The sequence below is a fragment of the Odocoileus virginianus genome, chromosome 5, assembly GCF_023699985.2.
Source record: "Odocoileus virginianus isolate 20LAN1187 ecotype Illinois chromosome 5, Ovbor_1.2, whole genome shotgun sequence".
NCBI classification, from domain to species: domain Eukaryota; kingdom Metazoa; phylum Chordata; class Mammalia; order Artiodactyla; family Cervidae; genus Odocoileus; species Odocoileus virginianus.
The window spans coordinates 35,732,212-35,755,139 of NC_069678.1; the positions used below are offsets into that span (position 1 = coordinate 35,732,212).

General features: G+C 36.0%; 1 protein-coding gene across 1 annotated transcript in view; it reads left to right on the forward strand.

Moving 5' to 3' along the window:
* HFM1 (helicase for meiosis 1) overlaps positions 1-15,455 on the forward strand; it is a 136,121-nt gene extending 120,666 nt beyond the window's left edge. The window contains exons 36-42 of the mRNA XM_070467177.1: positions 515-594; positions 1,605-1,708; positions 6,981-7,094; positions 8,427-8,517; positions 13,848-13,950; positions 14,051-14,202; positions 14,936-15,455. Of these exons, the coding sequence (XP_070323278.1) occupies positions 515-594; positions 1,605-1,708; positions 6,981-7,094; positions 8,427-8,517; positions 13,848-13,950; positions 14,051-14,202; positions 14,936-15,005 (714 nt within the window). The 3' untranslated portion in view covers positions 15,006-15,455. The remainder of the gene's footprint in view (positions 1-514; positions 595-1,604; positions 1,709-6,980; positions 7,095-8,426; positions 8,518-13,847; positions 13,951-14,050; positions 14,203-14,935) is intronic.
* Positions 15,456-22,928: the final 7,473 nt, after the last annotated feature.

Genomic DNA, 22,928 nt, shown 5'->3' on the forward strand with positions numbered 1-22,928 from the left:
AAAGTGGGGCCTCACTAGGGTAAAAACTCTAAAGCGAAAGCAAGTTTGGAGGAATAGAGACATGAGAAGTTCACTTGAGAAATACGAAATTTAGAGGCCTACAAGATGTCTAGGTAAAGATGTTCTATAAACAGTTGGATATAGCTGTTGGAAAGTCAGGAGAGAGCTGAACTAGAAAATCAGGAAAGAGAACTGAGCTCAAATCTACAGAGGGCTACAGATTTGAGAGTCGTTCATGTGTAGATGGTAACTGAAGCCATGGGAACAAATGAGATCTTTGAGAATGTGTAGAATAAAAAGAGAAGATGGCCTAGTGAAGAAGAACCAAGAAGAATATCAGCATTTAAGAAGGGCCTGAGAAGGGCCTGAGATTTGAATTGAGAATTAGCCTGTGTTTCTTATAATTCGTTGGTTTTGGGACTATATGTGTCAGTAGGAATTTTGCTGTTTGTCTCATTTGTTAAAAGGTATTGATGTGAAATTGATAGTTGAACTTGTTATTTTTCATTAATAGATGCAGATGAATAAATCTCCAAGTGTGGACCTAAAAGACTTTGGTTTTGCTCCAAAACCTTCTCTTCCCAGTATAGCAAGGTACAAATATAATGTTAATATCTGAGGTAAACTATTCATCATAAATTGTTTCTCCAAATAATCATTTACTCAGAAAAAGACTGTTACTGGCTACCTTTAAATCATAGTAATTAGTTAGTTTTATAATGAGGTAATGACATCATAAGAGTTTTATCTTTTGTACCCCCAGGTTTTTTTAGAACTCTATATTTATAGTATACTTTTAACATAGGTCAAATCATCTCTTTCTTGGAAAAGCTAGGCATCCTATGTGTCATGCCCTCAGGTTCTCTCTACCTTATAAATTTGACAGGTAACAAGAGTATACTTTAAAAAGGGAAATCATGTTAGTGTATAAAGTCCAAACTTTTCTGTTTAGGGCCCACTCTATATTAATAATATCTCAGATTTATAAAATACTTTATAACTTAAAAATTGAACTTTTGTGCATTATTTCTTTTGACCTTAGCAACAACCTGGCTTATAAATCAAGGTATTTTTATCTCATTATATAGATGAAATAACCAAAACTCATATTCCTAGTAAGCAGAGGGCTCTAGATGAGAACTCAGCATTCTTTTCCTGTATTATGATGCCTGAAAGATAACAGTATATGTAATTTCCCTTCCAGATAAGGGCATTCCATATGCTGGGATGACATTTAATATACTTAACACTCAGTACAGAACAGCCACTGACCAATCAGAATAGATGCCAACAGTACTTTAAGAGATCCTAGCTTTTGTTATCTAACTGAAAGAAGCATTAGCAATAAGTTTTTAAGCCTACACACAGATATCAGGAATCTATGGGGGCATGTGAAGATGACTACATGACCTAAGTAGTTGTCACTTCCATTAAACAGTGATTTTTTTTTAACCCTTTACTACTCAGGCTAGTACAGTTAATCATAGCAGTACTGAGTAGATGAACCAATTTTTTTCTTACTTAAATGAATAAGTAGTTTTCAAAGTCAGATTAATTGTAATAGTTTCTTTAACATTTTCATGGTTTTATTTATCTTTATAAAGGTCAGAATATTTAAACACACCTGAATTGCCTGTAATGGAGCAGAGGGATCAGCATGAGATCTATACAAAAGGTCAACAACAACCATCTGCATATCAAGACAAAGGTAAATTACTGTTGATATTTACTTGAGAGAGAATGATTTATCACTACTTTGGACTGACAAGCAATGCTATTGAAAAACCAACATCTAAAATTATTATCATTACTAACTTGTTCAGTTATTGATCCAGTTTCAAATTCTTGGGTCTGTTATTTCAGATGGTCTTTCTGTGTCTGTCACAGATTTTTAAAATCTTTTCCTACATAGCATTGACTATTTGATTCATGTCAATGTATGGCAAAAACCTTCACAATATTGTAATTAGCCTCCAATTAAAGTAAATAAATTAATTTAAAAAGATCATATGAGGAAAAGCTGAGAATATAAGGGCTCTTTGAACATTTAAAGTATTAAAATGCCAAACTATTACTTTTATGTGTCTTTAGAATTATTTGAAATAATTTTTTTTGTTTATAAAATTAGTTTCATTTTACAAAATAGCTGTGTGACCTTGGTAAAATTATTTAACCTCTTTTGAGCTTAATCTTATCTTTAAAATTAAGGAATAGAAAATTTAGTGACTTTAATATCTCTGTAGATCTTAAAACTATGATTTTTACAGTCTCTGATAATGTGAGACTATAACCCAGTTTATGGGATATTTGTAACATTTGTAATACAGATTTGCTTTATATCTGTGTCTGTCATTAAATTAATGAAATAACGCATATAAATTCTTCAGTGTTGGGCCTGGTTCCTCCTTAGTCCTTATCATGCCATTAATAGTACCATTCTTTGGATCATGGTACCAATAGCCAGTCTGTTAAAACATGTAAGAAATAATTCTGGCCATAAAGTTGTTTATTCAAGTACCTATACATAGAAATGGTAAGCTTGGGGTTTTCTGAAAACAATTTCATATGTGTATTGTTTTTTACTTCTATTGCCACCCTTTCTTTCATTCTTTCACTCTATTGCTGTCACTAGCCATAATTTAAGATCTGAAGTAGGCAAGGACTTGAGTACCCACCACCCCTTATGACACTGTGGCACTCATTAGACCCAATATCAAATAAAAAAAAATCCCCTGACCTCATCTAGAATATCAGAGCATTTATCCAATTTGTTGAAAGCCTGAAAAATATCATTACAACATGGATAGAAAGTGTAAGATTGTTAGCCCTCTTATCTCTCTTCAACCTATAGCCCTCTAACTTACTCCTTGGATAGCTACTCTATCCCCTGCCCTTCTCTAAACCAGAGTTTATCCTTCCCTCTGATTACTTTCATGTTGTCTTTACGTAGTTTTTCTACTTCTATTTCTTTCCCACCCGCCATTCCAAATGTGATTTGTATTATGATACAAACGTCTCATCTAAATACTTTAAACCCCAATAATAACTATACCCATCTTTTACTGAATGCCTCCCCCATTTTTTTAAAGAAGTTGTATAATATAGTAATTAAAGTTGCAGGATATAGAAATAATCTGTCTAGGTTCAAATCCTAGCTCATTTAGTAGTTGAATGACTTTTCAAAACTTACCCAGTTTGTCTCAATTTCATCATCTGGTTATATTTTAGGAATTTTAGGATTAAATGAGATAATGTATGTAAAGCTCTTAGTATAGTATCTGGTACTAATAGTACCAGATATTAATAGTAATTGATTGGTATTAATAGTAATTGAGTATATTCATTATACTTTTTACACATTAGTCTTTGGTGGCAAAACATATTTTAAATGTATTCAAATATTGCTCTTAAGACTGTTTTAAGAAAAACATGGCATTTTTTATCATCTGTATTCCATGTTCAAGAAGCGAAGAAGAAAAGATTTTAGAAATTATATGAGAAAGCATGTTGAATTGTACAATTTAAATTGTAAGGAACCTTTGTGCAACTTCTCATTTTACAGTGAAAGAAGCCAAGACTCAAAGAGATTAAATGACTTGTCCAAAATCACATATCTAATTAATGGCAAGGCTAGAAATAGATTCCATATCTCTTGATTCCCAAGCAATACCATTTCTATAAAATGAAATTGACTTTTAGTTATCAGTGGAGAATTGAAAATCAAACCTATAATATATGAACTTTTTCAACTTTCCACCCCACAGCTATATATTTCTCTGTTTCTGTACTCATCCTTAACTGTTTAAAAAAAAAGAATTACCTTTTCTTCTATTTAAATTTTATCCTTTCATCTGTAATCTTAATTTTTCCAGTTCTGCCTCCTCTGGAACTTTTGAAGACCAGCTGTGTCTCTTCTTTTGCCCTTATTTTCAATATCTTCTCCTTATGGTCTCTTTCTTTCCAGCATACAAATAGGCTCACGTCTCTTCCTTCTTTAGTTGCCAGTCCCCATCAAGCCAGGGCTTCTCAGGTAGTAAAGAATCTGCTTGCCAAGCAGGAGAATTGGGTTCAATCCCTCTGGGTCAGGAAGATCCCCTGGAAAAGGAAATAGCAGGCAACCCACTCCAGTACTCTCGCCTAGGAAATCCCATGGACAAAGGAGCCTGGTGGGCGACAGTCCATGGGGTCGCAAAAGAGTTGGACATGACTTAGCAACTAAACAGCAGCAGCCCATCTAGCCAGATGGTCCTCTTCTCTATATTTCCATTGCACTTTGTACCTACTTCTCTTTGTAGAACATAGATATGTATGTATTATCAAGATACAAAAGTAGAATAATGTGAACTGGAGTTGGAGGTAGAGTAAAAGGATAAAGAAAGTTTTGGATAGTGTAGAGGTTATTTAAAGTGAAGAAAAATTTTACTGGAGTGAGCTTATACCGGCTTGTGAGAGTATAAGGGGATTCTTTCAGGCATTATTAAAGTTTAATTATATAAAGTTTCAATTAAATAAATTACATTTAAAACTAAGACTGTAAATATTAAAAACTAACCATTTCCTCATTATTCTACTACATTTTACTATTATCTGTATTCCTGGTGGCTCAGTGGGTAAAGTCTGACTGCTGTGCAGGAGGACCATGTTCGATCCCTGGCTTGGGAAGATACCCTGGAGAAGGAAATGGCCACCCACTCCAGTATTCTTGCCTAGAGAATTCCATGGACAGGGGAACCTGGTGTGCTGCAGTCCATGGGGTCACAAAGAGTCAGACACGACTGAGTGACTAACACTAACACATGAGATTTACATCTATATTTGTATCTGTACAATGGAAATACTTCATAAAGAGGTGCTATTGTGCATTTCTTCCCAACTTTGCATTCAGTTGTATCACATTGGTAGCTTGAAATCGGTCATAGTGGGAATCTTTACATCATAGAAGTCAGCAGACCATACAAATCGTGGCTTGACTTATTGTTTATACTTAAGAAAGTGACAGAGAAAATGTTAAAAGTACAGATTTGTCAGTGTCATGCCTGTAGCCCTTACATTGTGGATAGCATGGAAAATTGAAAGAATATTCTTCTAGCATTGGAAAATTATTATCTAATTCAGCAAAGAAGTTGCTTAAGTCTTTGGTTGAATGAGTGAAGTTCCAACATGTCTTTTTTGTTTTACCTTTATTAAAGAAAGCAAGTGAAGTCACTCAGTCGTGTCCGACTCTTTGCAACCCCACAGACTGTAGCCTACCAGGCTTTTCCGTCCATGGGATTTTCCAGGCAAGAATACTGGAGTGGGTTGCCATTTCCTTCTCCAACTTTTATTAAAGTCAACAAAAATATCAACCAACATTTGAATTGACAAATGAATGTGAGAACTACATTTATCAATTGCAACCATATGTTGATACAGATACAAGAGTTTGGCAAAATTCAATGAAAACATTCAGTGGTAATCAGTTAGATGTGTGGAATTTACAATTGAGCATGCTATGTATATTATCATGTGTAAATTGTGTGCTACACATCCTTTCAATTCAGTTCAGTTCAGTCGCTCAGTTGTGTCCAACTCTTTGTGACCTCATGAACTACAGTACACCAGGCCTCCCTGTCCATCACCAACTCCCGGAATCCACCCAAACCCATGTCCATTGTGTCGGTGATACCATCCAACCATCTCATCCTCTTTCATCCCCTTCTCCTCCTGCCCTCAGTCTTTCCCAGCATCAGGGTCTTTTCACATGAGTCAGCTCTCCGCATCAGGTGGCCAAAGTATTGGAGTTTCAGCTTCAGCATCAGTCCTTCCAATGAACACCCAGGACTGATCTCCTTTAGGATGGACTGGTTGGATCTCCTTGCCATCCAAGGGACTCTCAAGAGTCTTCTCCAATGCCACAGTTCAAAAGCATCAATTCTTTGGTGCTCAGCTTTCTTTATAGTCCAACTCTCACATCCATACATGACTACTGGAAAAACCATAGCCTTGACTAGACGGACCTTTGTTGGCAAAGTAATGTCTCTGCTTTTCAATATGCCATCTAGGTTGGTCATAACTTTCCTTCTAAAGAGCAAGCGTCTTTTTATTTCATGACTGCAATCACACATCCTTTACATATAATAAATACATATAATACATATATATGCACAAAATTTTTTGGAGAGCAAATTATTGACTATTTATTAACACACTACTATGGAAACTGCACAGGTAAAGACATTTAGTTTCCATAATAATCATATGTGTTATGTGCTATTATTATCCTATTTCTGCAGAAGAGAAAACTAGGCTCAGAGTTTAAATTACTTGTCTAAAATCATCCAACCAGTAAATCAGAGAGGTGGAATTTTCACCGGGGTGGTCTGACTCTAACCCAGGCTACATACAATGGATATACAATGGGTAGTCTGGCTCTAAACCCTGGTTATATACAGTGAATAACACTGAGGATATTTTAGCAGGAGAAAAACAAAGATATATTTTCATAGCAATACTCAAAATTAACTACTTGTAAGGAAAAGAGATGGGAGAGGAAGCCCGTTTTAGAAGCTATTACAGTCCAATCTTAGAATAAGATTATTCTTATGCAGGAATTAAGAGGGAAAATTAATTTTATCTAGAAAAATACCTTGAAAATTAAATTTAGTGTAGCAATCAATCACTACATGTAATGTAGTAAATAAAATTGGTTGACTACAGTACTCAATAATGCTTGACCCCAGTGCTTTAGAAAACTACTACTAAAGACCTCTGTTAGTATTAACAGTTGAAAGATGTGTTTCATATGTCAATAGATAATGATGCTTATGGTTTTAAAAGTACCTATACTTACTTATATAAACACATGACAGATTTTTCTCAATGGACCTATTCTACAACTTAAAGTGAAAAAGTCCCTCAAACAATTCTGTTTAACAGAAATCTTAATGCATCTGGAAATCAGAATTTGACAGATGTGATTAAAAGTAATTTCTCATTTTCAGAAGTTTTGAAAGTGAACTTTGAACTGGGAAATGAAGTTTGGGATGACTTTGATGATGAAAACTTAATAGAAATTACTAGCTTTTCAGCTGAAACTGAGAAGACAAAACCATCAGGTAAATAGCATGAAATATATTTCATTTGTATGTATTTTTGTATATATGTATTGTATGTATTTTATTTGAAATGTATCTATTTTAGAATGAAATAATTCATAAGAAATTCCTCGAATGTTTTCAGTCAAGTTTTTGAAACTAATTTTATTTGCCTTTTTGGTGCATGTACTTAGTTAGCTTTGATTTATTCAGATTATAACTTTTAGCAAAACTAAAAATGTGGCCCTCTCACAAATAACATTTCCTATCCCTAGGACAGAGGTCAAGGTTATTCCATAATGATAATATAGCAAATGAGCTTTTTCTATTCTGTTGTCCCTTCTCTTGTTAAAGGCTGTATTCAAATTCAGATTTATTGAATTTTCCCTCATAAAAGAGACTATCCTGCTCTCCATTTTAAGATTTCACATGGTCTGGCAATGTTTTTGAAAGACAAAAATGTTCCTTTTTTTTTTGAACTTTTTATTTTGCATTGGGGTATAGCTGATTAACAATGCTGTAATAGTTTCAGGTGAACAGTGAAGGGACTCGTCCATACACATACATGTATCCATTCTCCCCCAAACTCCCACCCTATCCATGCCACATAACACAGAGCAGAGTTCCATGTGCTATACAGTAGGTCCTTGCTGGTTGCTGGGGTTGGCAGGGGCAGAGAGGAGGATGGGGGAGGCAATAGTTAGGGAGTTTAGGATGGACATGTAAACAACTGCTATATTTTAAAATATTCCATTTTTTAAAATATTTTTATATGCTAGTAACCAACATAAAATATTATTTCTAGCAGAAATAATACCTGAATTGACTTTTCAGGTATAAATAATTAAGAGGAAAAGATTAGTTTCTCCTGTATTAGATATTGTGTTTAAATCATATACAATCCAAAAATAATGGAATTAGGCCTTTGAGTTACTGGCAAATTCAGCCTATTTCAGTAAAACAGAGAAGTGAAAACCTTGGTAAGTAGAAGACAAGATAGCGAGTTGGAGAGACTGTCCCAGAATGGCTGACAGCAGGAAATCAGCCCCTTGCAGATCACTGAAAATATTGAATAACTTCGACTTGATCAATTTACATGGCTTATAAATGAATAAAAGTGGTTTGGGGGCCTTTTAATACAGTGACTAATAAGCTAACCTATGTGTTATGTAGTTTTACTTCATTAGCTTCACTCCTTTGTTTTAAATATGCACAGTAAATTTAATTGTTGAGAATTTTTCATTCATTTTAACCAGATCATATCTGTTTGGAGAGAGTCCTTGTAGAACTTGTGAAAAGCTTTATTCATCTGTTTCCTGGTATTTTATCTCAAAATGTTATCTCTTTACCTAGGATTTGGAAACACTTTGAGTTCAAGTACTGGGGAAAGTAAGCTACCGTTCCAAGAATCAAAAGGCCAATTCCAAAGAGAAACATCAAAGAGGCAAGTTTTAGAACTTTGGTTTCAAATACTTATGACTTTATATTTTCATGACATGTAAGTAGAGAGGAGGATCATGTCATTAAGATGGCAGAGAATGGAGAAGGAAATGGCAACCCACTCCAGTGTTCTTGCCTGGAGAATCCCAGGGACGGCGGAGCCTGGTGGGCTGCCATTTATGGGGTCACACAGAGTCGGACACAATTGAAGTGACTTAGCAGCAGTAAGTAAGTCAAACAGAGAAAGACAAATATGATTTATGTGTGGACTCTAAAAAAATGATACCAATAAACTTATTTACAAAACAAACAAACAAACAAAAAAGATGGCAGAGAAGCAGTAGGGTATCAGCCAAGCTAAGCTCTCTTAATCTTAGAGCAGTTTTTCTCAAAGTCCTCTTGTCAGACCATACAAATCAAAATTACCTTGTGTGTGTGTGTGTGTGCGTGTGTGTGTGTGTGGGTGTGTGCGCGCGCGTGTGTGTGTGCGCGCGCGTGTGTGTGTGCACGCGCGTGTGTGTGTGCGTGCGCACATGCGCATGCGCGCACTTCGTCGCTCAGTTATGTCCGCTCCTAGGGGAACACATTAAAAATGCACATTCCTGGGCCCCCATGCTAGGCTTACTGAGTCATGGTCTCTGGGGTGAGGTGAGGAATCTTCACTTTTCACAAGATGTGAAAACTGAATAAGAGTTTGACAGGGAGATGAACTTCCCTGGTGGTTCAGTGGTTAAGAATCTGCCTTCCAGTGTAAGGAACACAGGTTCGATCCCTAGTTAGGGAACTAAGATCCCACATGCCGCCGGGCAGCTAAGCTCACGCACTGCAACTTCTGAGCCCACATGCCTTAACAGAAGGGTCTCCCCTGCTGCAACGTAGATCCCAAAGATCCTGTGTGTTGCATCTAAGATCAGACACAGCTAAAAATAAATAAACATTACAGAAACAAAACCGAGTTTAACAGGTATAAAAGAGAAGAATAATAGCTGAAAAAAGAAGAGAAGCAAAAGGCAAAGGAGCAAAGGAAAGCTATACCCATTTGAATGCAGAGTTCCAAAGAACAGCAAGGAGAGATAACAAAGCCTTCCTCAGTGATCAGTGCAGAGAATTAGAGAAAAACAACAAAATGGGAAAGACTAGAGATCTCTTCAAGAAAATTCGAGATACCAAGGGAACAATTCATGCAAAGATGGATACAATAAAGGACAGAAATGGTAGGGACCTAACAGAAGCAGAAGATATTAAGAGATGGCAAGAATACACAGAAGAAATATACAAAAAAGATCTTCATGACCCAGATAATCACGATGGTGTGATCACTCACCTAGAGCCAGACATCCTGGAATGTGAAGTCAGGTGGGCCTTAGGAAGCATCACTACGAACAAAGGTTGTGGAGGTAATGGGATTCCAGTTGAGCTATTTCAAATCCTAACACATGATGCTGTTAAAGTGCTGCACTCAATATGCCAGTAAATTTTCAGCAGTGGCCACAGGACTGGAAAATGTCAGTTTTCATTCCAGTCCCAAAGAAGGGTAATGCCAAAGAATGTTCAAACTACCACACAATTGCACTCATCTCACACACTTGCAAAGTAATACTCAAAATTCTCCAAGTAAGGCTTCAATAGTATGTGAACCATTAACTTCCAGAATTTCAAGCTGGATTTAGAAAAGGCAGAGGAACCAGAGATCAAATTGTCAACATCCACTGGATCAACAAAAAAGCAAGAGAGTTCCAGAAAAACATCTACTTCTGCTTTATTGACTTTGCCAAAGTCTTTCACTGTTGGGATCACAACAAACTGGAAAATTCTGCGAGAAATGGGAATACCAGACCACCTGGCCTGCCTCCTGAGAAATCTGTATGCAGGTCAAGAACCAACAGCTAGAACTGGACATGGAACAACAGACTGGTTCCAAATCAGGAAAGGCTGAATATTGTCACCCTGCTTATATAACTTATATGCAGAGTACATCATGAGAAAGGCTGGGCTGGGTGAAGCACACACTGGAATCAAGATTGCCGAGAGAAATATCAATAACCTCAGATATGCAGATGACACCACCCTTATGGCAGAAAGTGAAGAAGAACTAAAGAGCCTCTTGATGAAAGTGAAAGAGGAGAGTGAAAAAGTTGGCTTAAAGCTCAGCATTCAGAAAACTAAGATCATGGCATCTGGTCCCATCACTTCATAGCAAATAGATAAGGAAATGATGGAAACAGTGACAGACTATTTTTTTGGGCTCCAAAATCACTGCAGATGGTGATTGCAGCCATAAAATTAAAAAACGCTTGATTCTTGGAAGAAAAGCTATGACCAACCTAGACAGCATATTAAAAAGCAGAGATATTACTTTGCCAACAAATGTCTATCTAGTCAAAGCTACAGTTTTTCCAGTAGTCATGTATGGATGTGAGAGTTGGACCATAAAGAAGGCTGAGCACTGAAGGATTGATGCTTTTGAACTGTGGTGTTGGAGAAGGCTGTTGAGAGTCCCTGGGACTACAAGGAGATCCAGCCAGTCCATCCTAAAGGAAGTCAGTCCGAATATTCATTGGAAGGACTGATGCTGAAGCTGAACCTCCAATATTTGGCCACCTGATGTAAAGAACTGACTCATTGGGAAAAACCGTGATGCTGGGAAAAATTGAAGGCTGGAGGAGAAGGGGATGACAGGGGATGAGATTGTTGGATGGCATCACCGACTCAGTGAACATGAGTTTGAGTAAACTCCTGGAGTTGGTGATGGACAGGGAGGCCTGGCATGCTACAGTCCACGGGGTCACAAAGAATTGGTTACAACTGAGCGACTGAACTGTATGCATTCCAGGTAGAAGAGTGTATGTAAAGGGAAAAGGTTTGAAAAGGCATCTGGTGCTCAAGGGTCAGTAAAATGGGTCTATGTTGCCACAGAATTAAGGCTGAGATTGCTGAGGTCTGTGAGGGGCCATGAATGCCATATTTAGATACCTGTGCTGTATCCAGTAGGTCAGGGTTCACAAACTCAAACTGCTTCCAGATCTGATGGGCCAAGGTTAACTGCAGAGTGCCCCCTATAAATGGAATAACCACTGCTCAGAGTTAACCAGGTGTTGCAGTGCAGGAACTGTAAGTCTAGTGTTGTCAGATTTGCTGATTTTTCAAAAAAGCTAAGAATCTAAAATTTATGTGACATCTCCTGACATTTAAATTTTGACAACTAATTTTTTTAAGTATCTGCAGCACCCGTTATCCAAAAAATAATAATAATGCTTATAGACCCATTGTAGCCTAGTTGACTCTGGGTTCTGATCTCCATAGTAGGCAGTGAAGAACTATCCAAGATATTTAAGCTATATAAGGCTATTTAAGCTTATAACTATTAAGGTTATATAATTCAATCAGAAAAATACCATTGCAGCAGTGATATGTAGAATGAATTGTAGAGGGTGGGATCACCAGGAGCATAGTGGCCAGTGAGAAAGGCAGGCCATGATAAGGCCTCAGCTGGGGCAGAGGTGATAGAAGCTGAGAGATAGAATTGGATTTTTGAGTCGTTTCATAGATAACAAAGAGTACATTTAGAAATTGATAGACTGTTGCAGTAAAGGAACAGGGAAGCATAAATGACAAGTGGTTAGACATAAATATTATTTAAGGATATAGAGCATATGAGACATTTGAAAAAATAATATTAGAAATGTTCAACATAAAGTATCTTTGTAATGTAAAATACATTTGTATGTTGCACCTGATTAGAACTTAAGGGAGAGAAGTTATAGCCAGAGCCAAAACTTTCCCACAGAGAAGAAATGTTGGTAACTTTTTATTCAGGGTTCAGTTTTCTACTAAAGAGTTATTTCTCCTACTTTTAAATTTTTTTTTAAGTTTGTAAGTGTCATATGATATTTTTGCAATTATTTAGTCATTTTACTGAACATTAGTATCAACATCACAGAATCATAGATTTCATAGAATTCCAGAGTTGAAGGGAATTAAATGTCATTTAGTCTCCCCTCCACTGGGTCCTTGAATAACCATCCAACATTACTGGCAAGTAATGATGCTGTTTCCACCAAGACAGTTCCAGTGACCAGGAGCTTATTCATTCTACAGTGCTCGTTTCATGTTTGGATTTCTCAGGTCATTCACTAGCTTTTAAAATTTGTCTTTTTATCAATTCCATTCATTGGTTCTAACTCTTAAGTCATACAGAGTAAACACAGATCAATCAGAAGCAGCACAGTGAAACAAGGCCATGGGTGTAAAGAAAGTAGGTAAATCAAAGTAGGAAAGTAACAAGGCATATGAACAGTGTTGTGCACCACACTGTAGAAAAGTACAAATAATTTTGGAAGAGTTTAAAAGTGACCAACAGAAAATAGGTGGGTTTAAAATGGAGTTCTGTCAAGACACCTCTGAGAAACTGGTTCCGGAAGTTGCTGCTGGGAAGGCCTGTGAGAGCTGAGGGTCTGTGATGAAAAAGAGACACATGCTCTTCCTTTCATAATCTTCTTACTGTTTTAATTCCTTGACATTCCTTGCTATAAGAGGTAAAAAGATTCTGTCCGAGCAATATGTGTGATTCTTCCCTACACCGTCTACTATTTATGGCTCCTTGCATGACTGTCACATTTTAGCCTGTGTCAGCTTAAATTGTCACCTCCTCAGAGCGGCACCCATGACCATCTTTTTTAAAGTGGGTTTGTGCTCCATAGTGTTATCTACTATATTATTACTCAGTTTGTTTCCTTCATATCACTTCAAGATCTGTAATTATGTTTACTGTTTGTTTATTGTCTGCATCTTTATAGATGATAACCTCCTAAAGATTTGTTTACTACTTATACTTAGCTCCTAGTACAATATCTGGCATATGGTAGTGAATCATAAATGTTTTTTAATGAATGAATTTAATATAAAAGATTAAAGATGAACACTAATATACAGTTACACGAGAGGATAACTAGAGATGCCTGTCTACAGTGAGACCAGAATAGGAAAAGGATACTAAAAGTTAAGCAAATGGGATTTAGAGAAGATTTATGGACTGCTTGATGACAGATGATTAAGCGTAAGATTCAATTCTAATGAAAACTGCTGAATGATTGTTTCTGTAGGCCTTTAAAAGTAGTATTCGTATTTAATTTGGGATATATAAATTGCTTTTTTGTCAAAAAGAAAGGAGATACACCAAATTCACAACGAGTCTAAGAAATAGAGCATCAATTGTATGGGTGATAAATATGATAAGCTAATCATATTTTCCAAAGAATTGCTGTTGATCTAAATTAGAATGGTTTGTTTCTCTTATTTGCCATATTTGATCAAGTAATTCATTTTGATTTTTAGTTTTGTTTCATCACATGAAGAGCCAGATATTTACTTATCAAATTCTGCTATGTCCAAGTTTGGTGCATCCTCCATGACACAATTACCTCAACAATCTGGAAATGCAAGTATTATAAGAAAACACTTCTCTCTTTTTTCTTTTAAATACTGCCTGAAGAGTTAAACCTTCAATGGTTGCTGACTTTTTTAACCTCAAAATATAGGTCCATTTACAAGAAAGAAAACAACAAAGTCTGTCACCAGAGATTGAAAGGCTATGCTTTACTCGCTCTGAAAAAATATCAAACTCTTCAAATTTTAATAAGAAAGTGGATTGCTTTATTAGAAGTGAATGTAAAAAGGAGACTGATTTCAGGTAAGAACTCTTTAAAAATATTTTAAGACTATACAAGTGAAAGCTTTCTACAAAGAATTTCAGCATTCCTTTTCCCTTGGTTCATTTTAAAGATCAGAACCTACATGTTTTATTTACTTAAAGATGTAAAAATTTTAGACCTCTGGTAAGCTAAGCTCCTTAAGATAATTCAAAATGTCAAATATCTCAATTTTTGAGAACCTATGTATTTGATGCTAGTAATTAAAACACTGTATTACATTAATAAACTTTTTTACTTATTTGAATATGTTGATAATATGAAATATGAGGTCACTTGAGAAATGAGATCAGTTAATTTTTCTAATGTTCTAGTTGTATTTCAGCCACCAAGTTCTGTTATAATTCTACAGGTTCAAAGAAGTCAGGTTAAATCTAATCAGTGCCCCTACTGCTGATCATTTTTATGGTTACCTTTAGCAGTTTCCCTCTCCCTCTTGAATAGTCAAGGTTTGGAGACCTGTTGACTGTGATTAAATGACACTACTTTCCAAAATGTCTAAAGAAATATCTATCTAATATACTTGTCTCTACCTTTAATAGTTCATGAACTCTAATTTCCCCCAGACTTCCTATAAGATTATGCATATTGAAGTTCATTTGATAAATTACCTCTCAGCAATCTTAGAGTTTATCCATTTAATATTTTAGTATATTATTTATTATAAATTTGTGTTATAAAAATAGTTACTTTTACATTTGCTTTTCCCCCCAGTAGGTATCATCCTGATGATGAAGCTGACGAAATAAAGTCTTTTCTGGGAATATTTGATGGTATTTTCTAAAACAGACAAAAATGCTTTTTATATTAATAAGACAAAGTATAAAGACACCTACTTACAAAGAATGATTTTTATTTTTAAAAAGTAGTTCATACTTGTTCAAATTTTTTTTCTTGGATTTGACCAACTTTGTTGACTTTTTTTGCAACAAAATATTTGGACTGATTTTTTTCCCCCATAATATTGTAACTTCATGAAAAGCACTTTTACAGTGGCTTTGTTTCATAAGCTGATAATTAAACTTCATTTAGAAATAATTATTTGGTTATTAATTGGATATAGACCAGAATCAATTTAATATTTTCTAAAGAAGAAATTCTGTGAAGGCAAAATGTTTGTAGATCAGTAAATCTATTTATTGTATCAATGTTTCACCATTAAGTTACTAAAGGATTTTTTTTTACTAAAGATTTTTAAGAATCCAGTGGCTGTCTGAACCTTTTCTTATATCATTTCAAGCAACAATAAAGGAAATGTCAATCAGTGTAGACTGTCTTCCTTTAACTTGTTTTTCAATGTGGTGAATTCTAAAACTTTGTTATGTTGACTTTTAATACAGCAAAAGTTATTTGATATTATTTTCCAGTGAGTTATCTCTCAGATTTCTTTATTAATAAGTAGTATCATAGGCACTCTAAGCAGTATTTATTATCTAATTTATTTATAGATACAGTGTGAAGTTGAAGCCACTTCAGAAATTTTAGGAATTTTTCTTCAGATATAAAAGCCTTAGAGACAAGAGAAATAGAAAATAGGTTGTTGGCTGTTATTAGTAAACATTTATGAAGCATCTTATGTATTAAATGTAGAACAAGTAAAAGAGACTTTGTCTCTGTTGAAAAGTAAGAGCAACCAAGCCCTTATTTTAGTCATCTTTACAATTGGTGTTTCTGCATCTGAATCAATCATGCTACAACCTTTAAAGGTTATTAAACACTATTAAAATGAAAAATTGGTTCACTGCAGTCTGCTCATCTAGCATACATAGACTTTGACACTAAAGAAAGAGCAGTTTAATTTAAGAAGACTTACTGTGATCTGCTAAGTGAAAAGCACTGTGCCTGGTAGTGCAGGATGCAAATGATGAAGATACTGTTTTTGCTCTCACGGAGCTTACTTTACATTCTGGCAGAGAAGTTAATAAATATAGCAATAATAAATATAGACTACATTAGAGAAGTGGGCCTCAAGTTTCAGGATGTGTTGGAATATTCTAGAGAGCTTCTTTGAAAATAGATTGCTGAGCACCATACCCAGTTTCTGACTCAATAGATCTAATATTGGGCCTAGAATTTGAGCTTCTAACAAATTCTCAATTGATGCTGATACTGCTATTCCAGGGACTACACTTTGAGAATCACTGCAATAGAGATTTAAAGAACTATAGGAGTTCTGGAATTCCCTGATGGTACAGTGGAAGGGGTCCACCTGCCAACACAGAGGACACGGGTTCAATACCTGGTCCGGGAAGATTACACATGCCATGGAGCAGCTAAGCCTGTGCACCACGACCACTGAGTCTGCGCTCTAGAGACAGTTCACCCCAGTTGCTGAGCCCGCGTGCTGCAGCTGAGGCCCGTACACCCGGCGCCTGTGCTTACACGAGAAGCCACCACAGTGAGATGCCCACACCACAAGGAAGCGCAGCCCCTGCTGCCGCAGCTGGAGAAAGCTCGCGTACACGACGAAGACCCAGCTCAACCAAAGTAGATAAAGAATACTTTTTAAAAACAAAGAACCGTAGGAGTCTGTAAGAGAGAGAGTATTATCCTGACTGGGGTCAGAGAAACCTTTATAGCGGTAAACATTTGAACTGAGCTTTGAAAGATGAGTAAGATTTTGATGGGCAAATACATGAGAGAAGGGCATTGTAGGCAGAGGGGACAGTTTGAGCAAACCTCTGAGGGAGGAATAATGAATAGATAATTATAAACATAGGTAAATGTTGTAGATGTTTGATCTGTACCTTGAGGTCACTTTGTGGAAGACTTTAGATGTTAAAATAAGTAGCTTGAACTTTACTCGCAAACTGATATTTCCCAAACTTTGCTCATCATAAGAAATGTATGGATAATATAGTAAGTACACATACTTGGCAGACTTCATCTCAGAGCAATTGATTCAGAATCTCCAGAGCACAGAACTAGGAGTTCTATGGTTTTAAGAAGTACTCCAGGTCACTTTCTATCATCAAGCCTATTTTATTTTTTTTTCTTTTTTTTCTTTTTTTATTTTTATTAGTTGGAGGCTAATTACTTTACATCATTACAGTAGTTTTTGTTATACATTGAAATGAATTAGCCATGGATTTACATGTATTCCCCATCCCAGTCCCCCCTCCCACCTCCCTCTCCACCCGATGCCTCTGGGTCTTCCCAGTGCACCAGGCCCAAGCACTTGTCTCATGTACCCAACCTGAGCTGGTTATCTGTTTCACCCTAGATAATATACATGTTTCAATGCTGTTCTTTTGAAACATCCCAGCCTCGCCTTCTCCCAGAGTCCACAAGTCTGTTCTATACATCTGAGTCTCTTTTTCTGTTTTGCGTATAGGGTTATCGTTATCATCTTTCTAAAGTCCATATATATGTGTTAGTATACTGTAATGGTCTTTATCTTTCTGGCTTACTTCACTCTGTATAATGGGCTCCAGTTTCATCCATCTCATTAGAACTGATTCAAATGAATTCTTTTTAATGGCTGAGTAATATTCCATGGTGTATATGTACCACAGCTTCCTCATCCATTCGTCTGCTGATGGGCATCTGGGTTGCTTCCATGTCCTGGCTATTATAAACAGTGCTGCGATGAACATTGGGGTGCACGTGTCTCTTTCAGATCTGGTTTCCTTGGTGTGTATGCCCAGAAGTGGGATTGCTGGGTCATATGGCAGTTCTATTTCCAGCTTTTTAAGAAATCTCCACACTGTTTTCCATAGTGGCTGTACTAGTTTGCATTCCCACCAACAGTGTAAGAGGGTTCCCTTTTCTCCACACCCTCTCCAGCATTTATTGCTTGTAGACTTTTGGATAGCAGCCATCCTGACTGGCGTATAATGGTACCTCATTGTGGTTTTGAGTTGCATTTCTCTGATAATGAGTGATGTTGAGCATATTTTCATGTGTTTGTTAGCCATCTGTATGTCTTCCTTGGAGAAATGTCTGTTGAGTTCTTTGGCCCATTTTTTGATTGGGTCATTTATTTTTCTGGAGTTGAGCTGGAGGAGTTGCTTGTATATTTTTGAGATTAATCCTTTGTCTGTTGCTTCGTTTGCTATTATTTTCTCCCAATCTGAGGGCTGTCTTTTCACCTTGCTTATAGTTTCTTTTGTTGTGCAAAAGCTTTTAAGTTTCATTAGGTCCCATTTGTTTATTTTTGCTTTTATTTCTGAAATTCTGGGATGTGGGTCATAGAGGATCCTGCTGTGATTTATGTCGGAGAGTGTTTTGCCTATGTTCTCCTCTAGGAGTTTGATAGTTTCTGGTCTTACATTTAGATCTTTAATCCATTTTGAGTTTATTTTTGTGTATGGTGTTAGAAAGTGTTCTAGTTTCATTCTTTTACAGGTGGTTGACCAGTTTTCCCAGCACCACCTGTTAAAGAGGTTGTCTTTTTTCCATTGTATATCCTTGCCTCCTTTGTCGAAGATAAGGTGACCATAGGTTCGTGGATTTATCTCTGGGCTTTCTATTCTGTTCCATTGATCTATATTTCTGTCTTTGTGCCAGTACCATACTGTCTTGATGACTGTGGCTTTGTAGTAGAGTCTGAAGTCAGGCAGATTGATTCCTCCAGTTCCATTCTTCTTTCTCAGGATTACTTTGGCTATTCGAGGTTTTTTGTATTTCCATACAAATTGTGAAATTATTTGTTCTAGTTCTGTGAAAAATACTGTTGGTAGTTTGATAGGGATTGCATTGAATCTATAGATTACTTTGGGTAGTATAGCCATTTTGACAATATTGATTCTTCCAATCCATGAACACGGTATATTTCTCCATCTGCTTATCAAGCCTATTTTAGAAACACTTGGGTAGATAATTTGCCATTTGAGCAAGTGCTTACCTGGAGAATTATGTGTATGTTAAGTATATGTAATTCAAAACCTTGTTACGTGTACTGACCACTTAAAGGAGTACAGTCACTGGGTATTCTTTCCATGAAGTGAGTAATAACCCTAAGTTTTCCTATTAGTTATGTTCTAAATACATTGGGTTAACTTATTCCTATAGAATGAACCATACAACAGAGCTTTCACAAAAATCTTTGTTGGGCTAAATTTTCAGAAGTTTTTTTTATTAAAAATGTCCTTAATTGACTGTTTGACAGCTACCTCATAGGTATGGAGTGAGAATTTAGTAAGCCACTACATAGAAAGTTCTTAGTTTAAATATTGATACATAGTATATGTTCAATGAATGGTAACTATTTGTACTGAAAAGAAATTGTCCTTAACAGCACTTCAAATAACCCATTGGGAAGGGGTGAGATAATACAATATTTAGTTGTCATATCTGAGTTGTGTTAAATCACATAGGACTTGAATAATGAATTCTTGATTTCCACAGATTATCATCCATAGAAAAGATTTTAATCTTAGACCTCCCTCCTATATATACTAACTCATGCTTTCAAATAGGTCCCCTTCACTCCCATTCCCTCCTCACCAACACTCTTAGTTGGTTTATGGTCAGAGCACACAAATCTGTTTTAATATTATGATAAGTAAAATGTAATTATAAATCTTTGGCATATTCTAATACATTCTAAAGCCCAATACAAATGATCGCTGGATTACTCACTTTTCTAGATATTATTACAATTTACTCCTTAGTAGATTATGAAATAGTCTCTTTACCAAGACTCCATTTCTAGAAAATAGGAACAACAGGAACTGTAGGAAGTATACTCTTCAAGGACCCCTAACCTAGAGGGAGAACATTGGATACCAATGCATCCTAGATAGTAACAGGTATGTATAGAAAAGGTACCAGTGAGGAGGAAATCAGGGCAAAGATGAGTAAACTAAGCTAAGCTTAGAATTAAGCTAAGTAAGTAAGCTAAGAATTTAGTGTGAGTTTTGATTAGTTAGTGGAACAAACAAAAGGGAAAACGCTGGCACTTATTATTTCTTGATATTTCAACTCCTGGCTGCCAGTAGTTAAAGACCTTGCTGCCTACAGTTTGATCTGAAGACCAGTAACATGGGAGATCCCTGGGAGTTGATTAGATCTTGGGCCTCCCTCCAGACAGAAATTCTGAGTCAGAATCTGCATTTTAACAAGATCCTTGGGTGATTATGTGCACATTAAAGCGTAGGAAGCCCTTGTTTTCACTGGAAAGGAAGAGAAGAGGATGATATCAGAATTTTAAGAGGATCCATTCCAGAAGACAATTATAAAAGAGTAATGATGATTACTTGGTTTTCTGCACATATATTTCCTATTTTAAATGTAGCACGGTGGTATAGCTCTTCTTTAATTACCTCTCAGTATAGGTTGTTTTCTACACCAACTGTCTAAATTATCTTTATAATTCTCATACATCAACTGGGTATTTTGTTATGTAGCTTTGAGAGGCACTTAGATGCCCTGTAGAGTTTTGTTTTATTAACGTAATGTAAAAGCAATAATTCAGGCTTCCCTGGTGGCTCAGTAATACAATCCACCTGCCAATGCTGGAGACATGGTTCGATCCCTGATCCAGGAAGGTCCACATGATACGCAGCAAATAAGCCTATGTGACACAACTGTTGACACTGTGCTCTAGAGCCCAGGAGCCATGACTACTAAGCCCATGTGCCACACTACTGAAGCCCACACACCCTAATTAATTAATTAATTAAAAGTCCCAAACAAGAGAAGCCACAGCAACGACAAGCCCCTGCATCACAACTGGAGAATATCCCGTTTACCACTACTAGAAAAGAGCATGCATGCAGTGAAGACCCAGCAGAGCCCTAAATAAATAAATAAATAAAATTTTAAAAATTAGAGCAGATCATTCAAAAGAGCAATCTTTGTCTTTCTTATTTTCACATTTCAATTCAGAAACCTTTCTCTAAACTAACACCTGCCTTAAAAATCCCTACATACTTCCGCAAAACAAAATGAACCCAAACAAAATAACTCAAACCCCACATAGCATTCTGAAAGATTTAGAAAAGTGTCCATAAACCTACAGTCATGAATTTTATGTTGTAGTTATAAAATGTTTTATTAAAAGAGGAATTAAAATTCAGCTGACATTAACATTTTGCCTGAAGTTACCTCCTGTGACAGTAGATGGCTTCAAACCTTTAAAACTATACAAATGACTCAAGTCACCTTTGTTTTTATTATTTCTAAATTGTTAACTTCGGAAACAACTTTTACCAATTAGAATTTTTTTTTAAGCTAAAAGAATTTTGCTACAATTTTTTTCATTTCAAGTGTATTAAAATTTTAGCAAGACAGATTATTCAGGTTACAGATTATCAAAAGATCAACTCAAGTTTAAGTCACATTAAAAAGAAAAAAAAAGCCAAAAACCTAAAAACAATGAAAATACAGAAATAACAAAGGAAATTCATCAACAGGTCTCTAAACTTGAAAATTGAGACAAAATAGAAATTAATTTGCACAACTCTCATCCACTTTTGCCTCCAATTGTCCTAGGGCTTGCTTGATAACATGATCAAATTTTTATTTTTGTCATGTACATGGTCATTTTCTTGACCATTTGATTTTTGGTTTTCCTTTTCCATTGAGGTTCTGGTCTCATGTTCCTGGTAGGAATCTATTTTCAAGTATAGGAGTATCTCTTCTGAATGGACAATAGACGAGTCATGTTCAAGATTTTCAGTCTCATTTCACTAGATGCATTTTTCTTTAATTTTTCCTTTTTTGTGTTTTCAGGAATTTTTTCATATGTTTTTTCTTTTTAAAAATTTATCTTCAGAAGCACTTTCAGAATCAGAAAACGGAGACTCTCTTGAGCTATCTGAGTCATGGGATGATGGTGAGGATGGTGATGATGAGTTATGCCTTTTCTCCTTAGTCTTAGTTTGGGAATTAGCTCTCTGCAACTGAATATCTGCACCTCAGCAAATGGCTCTCTAGCTGCATCTGTTTTCTGATTTTTCTCTCTTATACAACTTCTTGACCATATTTCTACTCACTATATCATTAATAGTGATAGATTTGTGCAAGAGGTCTCAATTCTTAATATTATTAATAACTATCTTCAGATACAATATGATTTATGGAAAACATTGCAATTACACTAATCTCGGTATAAAAATTCAGATCTGAGCCTCAGGTGGATGCTCAAATGCTAAACATACTTTCTTTTTAAAAAAAAACTTCCTAAGTAAGGCCTCTGGCACATAGAACATAGATGGCATATACCCTTAATCTTTACAATAGCCTTATGAGGTAAATTCTCTTATATATATATATATTATGTATATGTTATGTATATATTTTATACATGTGTATGTGCGTTCTGAGTCGATTCAGTCATGTCCTACTCTTTGTGACCCAACAGACTGTAGCCTGCCAGGCTCCTCTGTCCATGGGATTTTTCTAGGCAAGAATACTGGAGTGGGTTGTCCCCTTTGCAGGTCACCTGTCAACATCAGTAGACATCTCTTCTTCCCATTTGGCACTGAGCCTCAGGTAATTATTTTGTTTTTCAGTTTTCACACTTAAGCTTCTGTTCTTTAACCTGCTTTTTGTCCTGCCTCCAGATCCCTGAAGCCTAGTTGTTTATCTTTCCTAGGTCAATGACTTCATTTTGAAACCCAGTATTTTGAAGAGAGAGAGGAGAGCCTGTGTTCAACAAAATCCTTTTTGTAAAGACAAATTGGTTTTGTCTGCTAGTGCTGTGTCATAAAGCTTTCTGTCTGCTGTACGTGAAAACTACCCTAAAAAAGAAAGAGAAGAA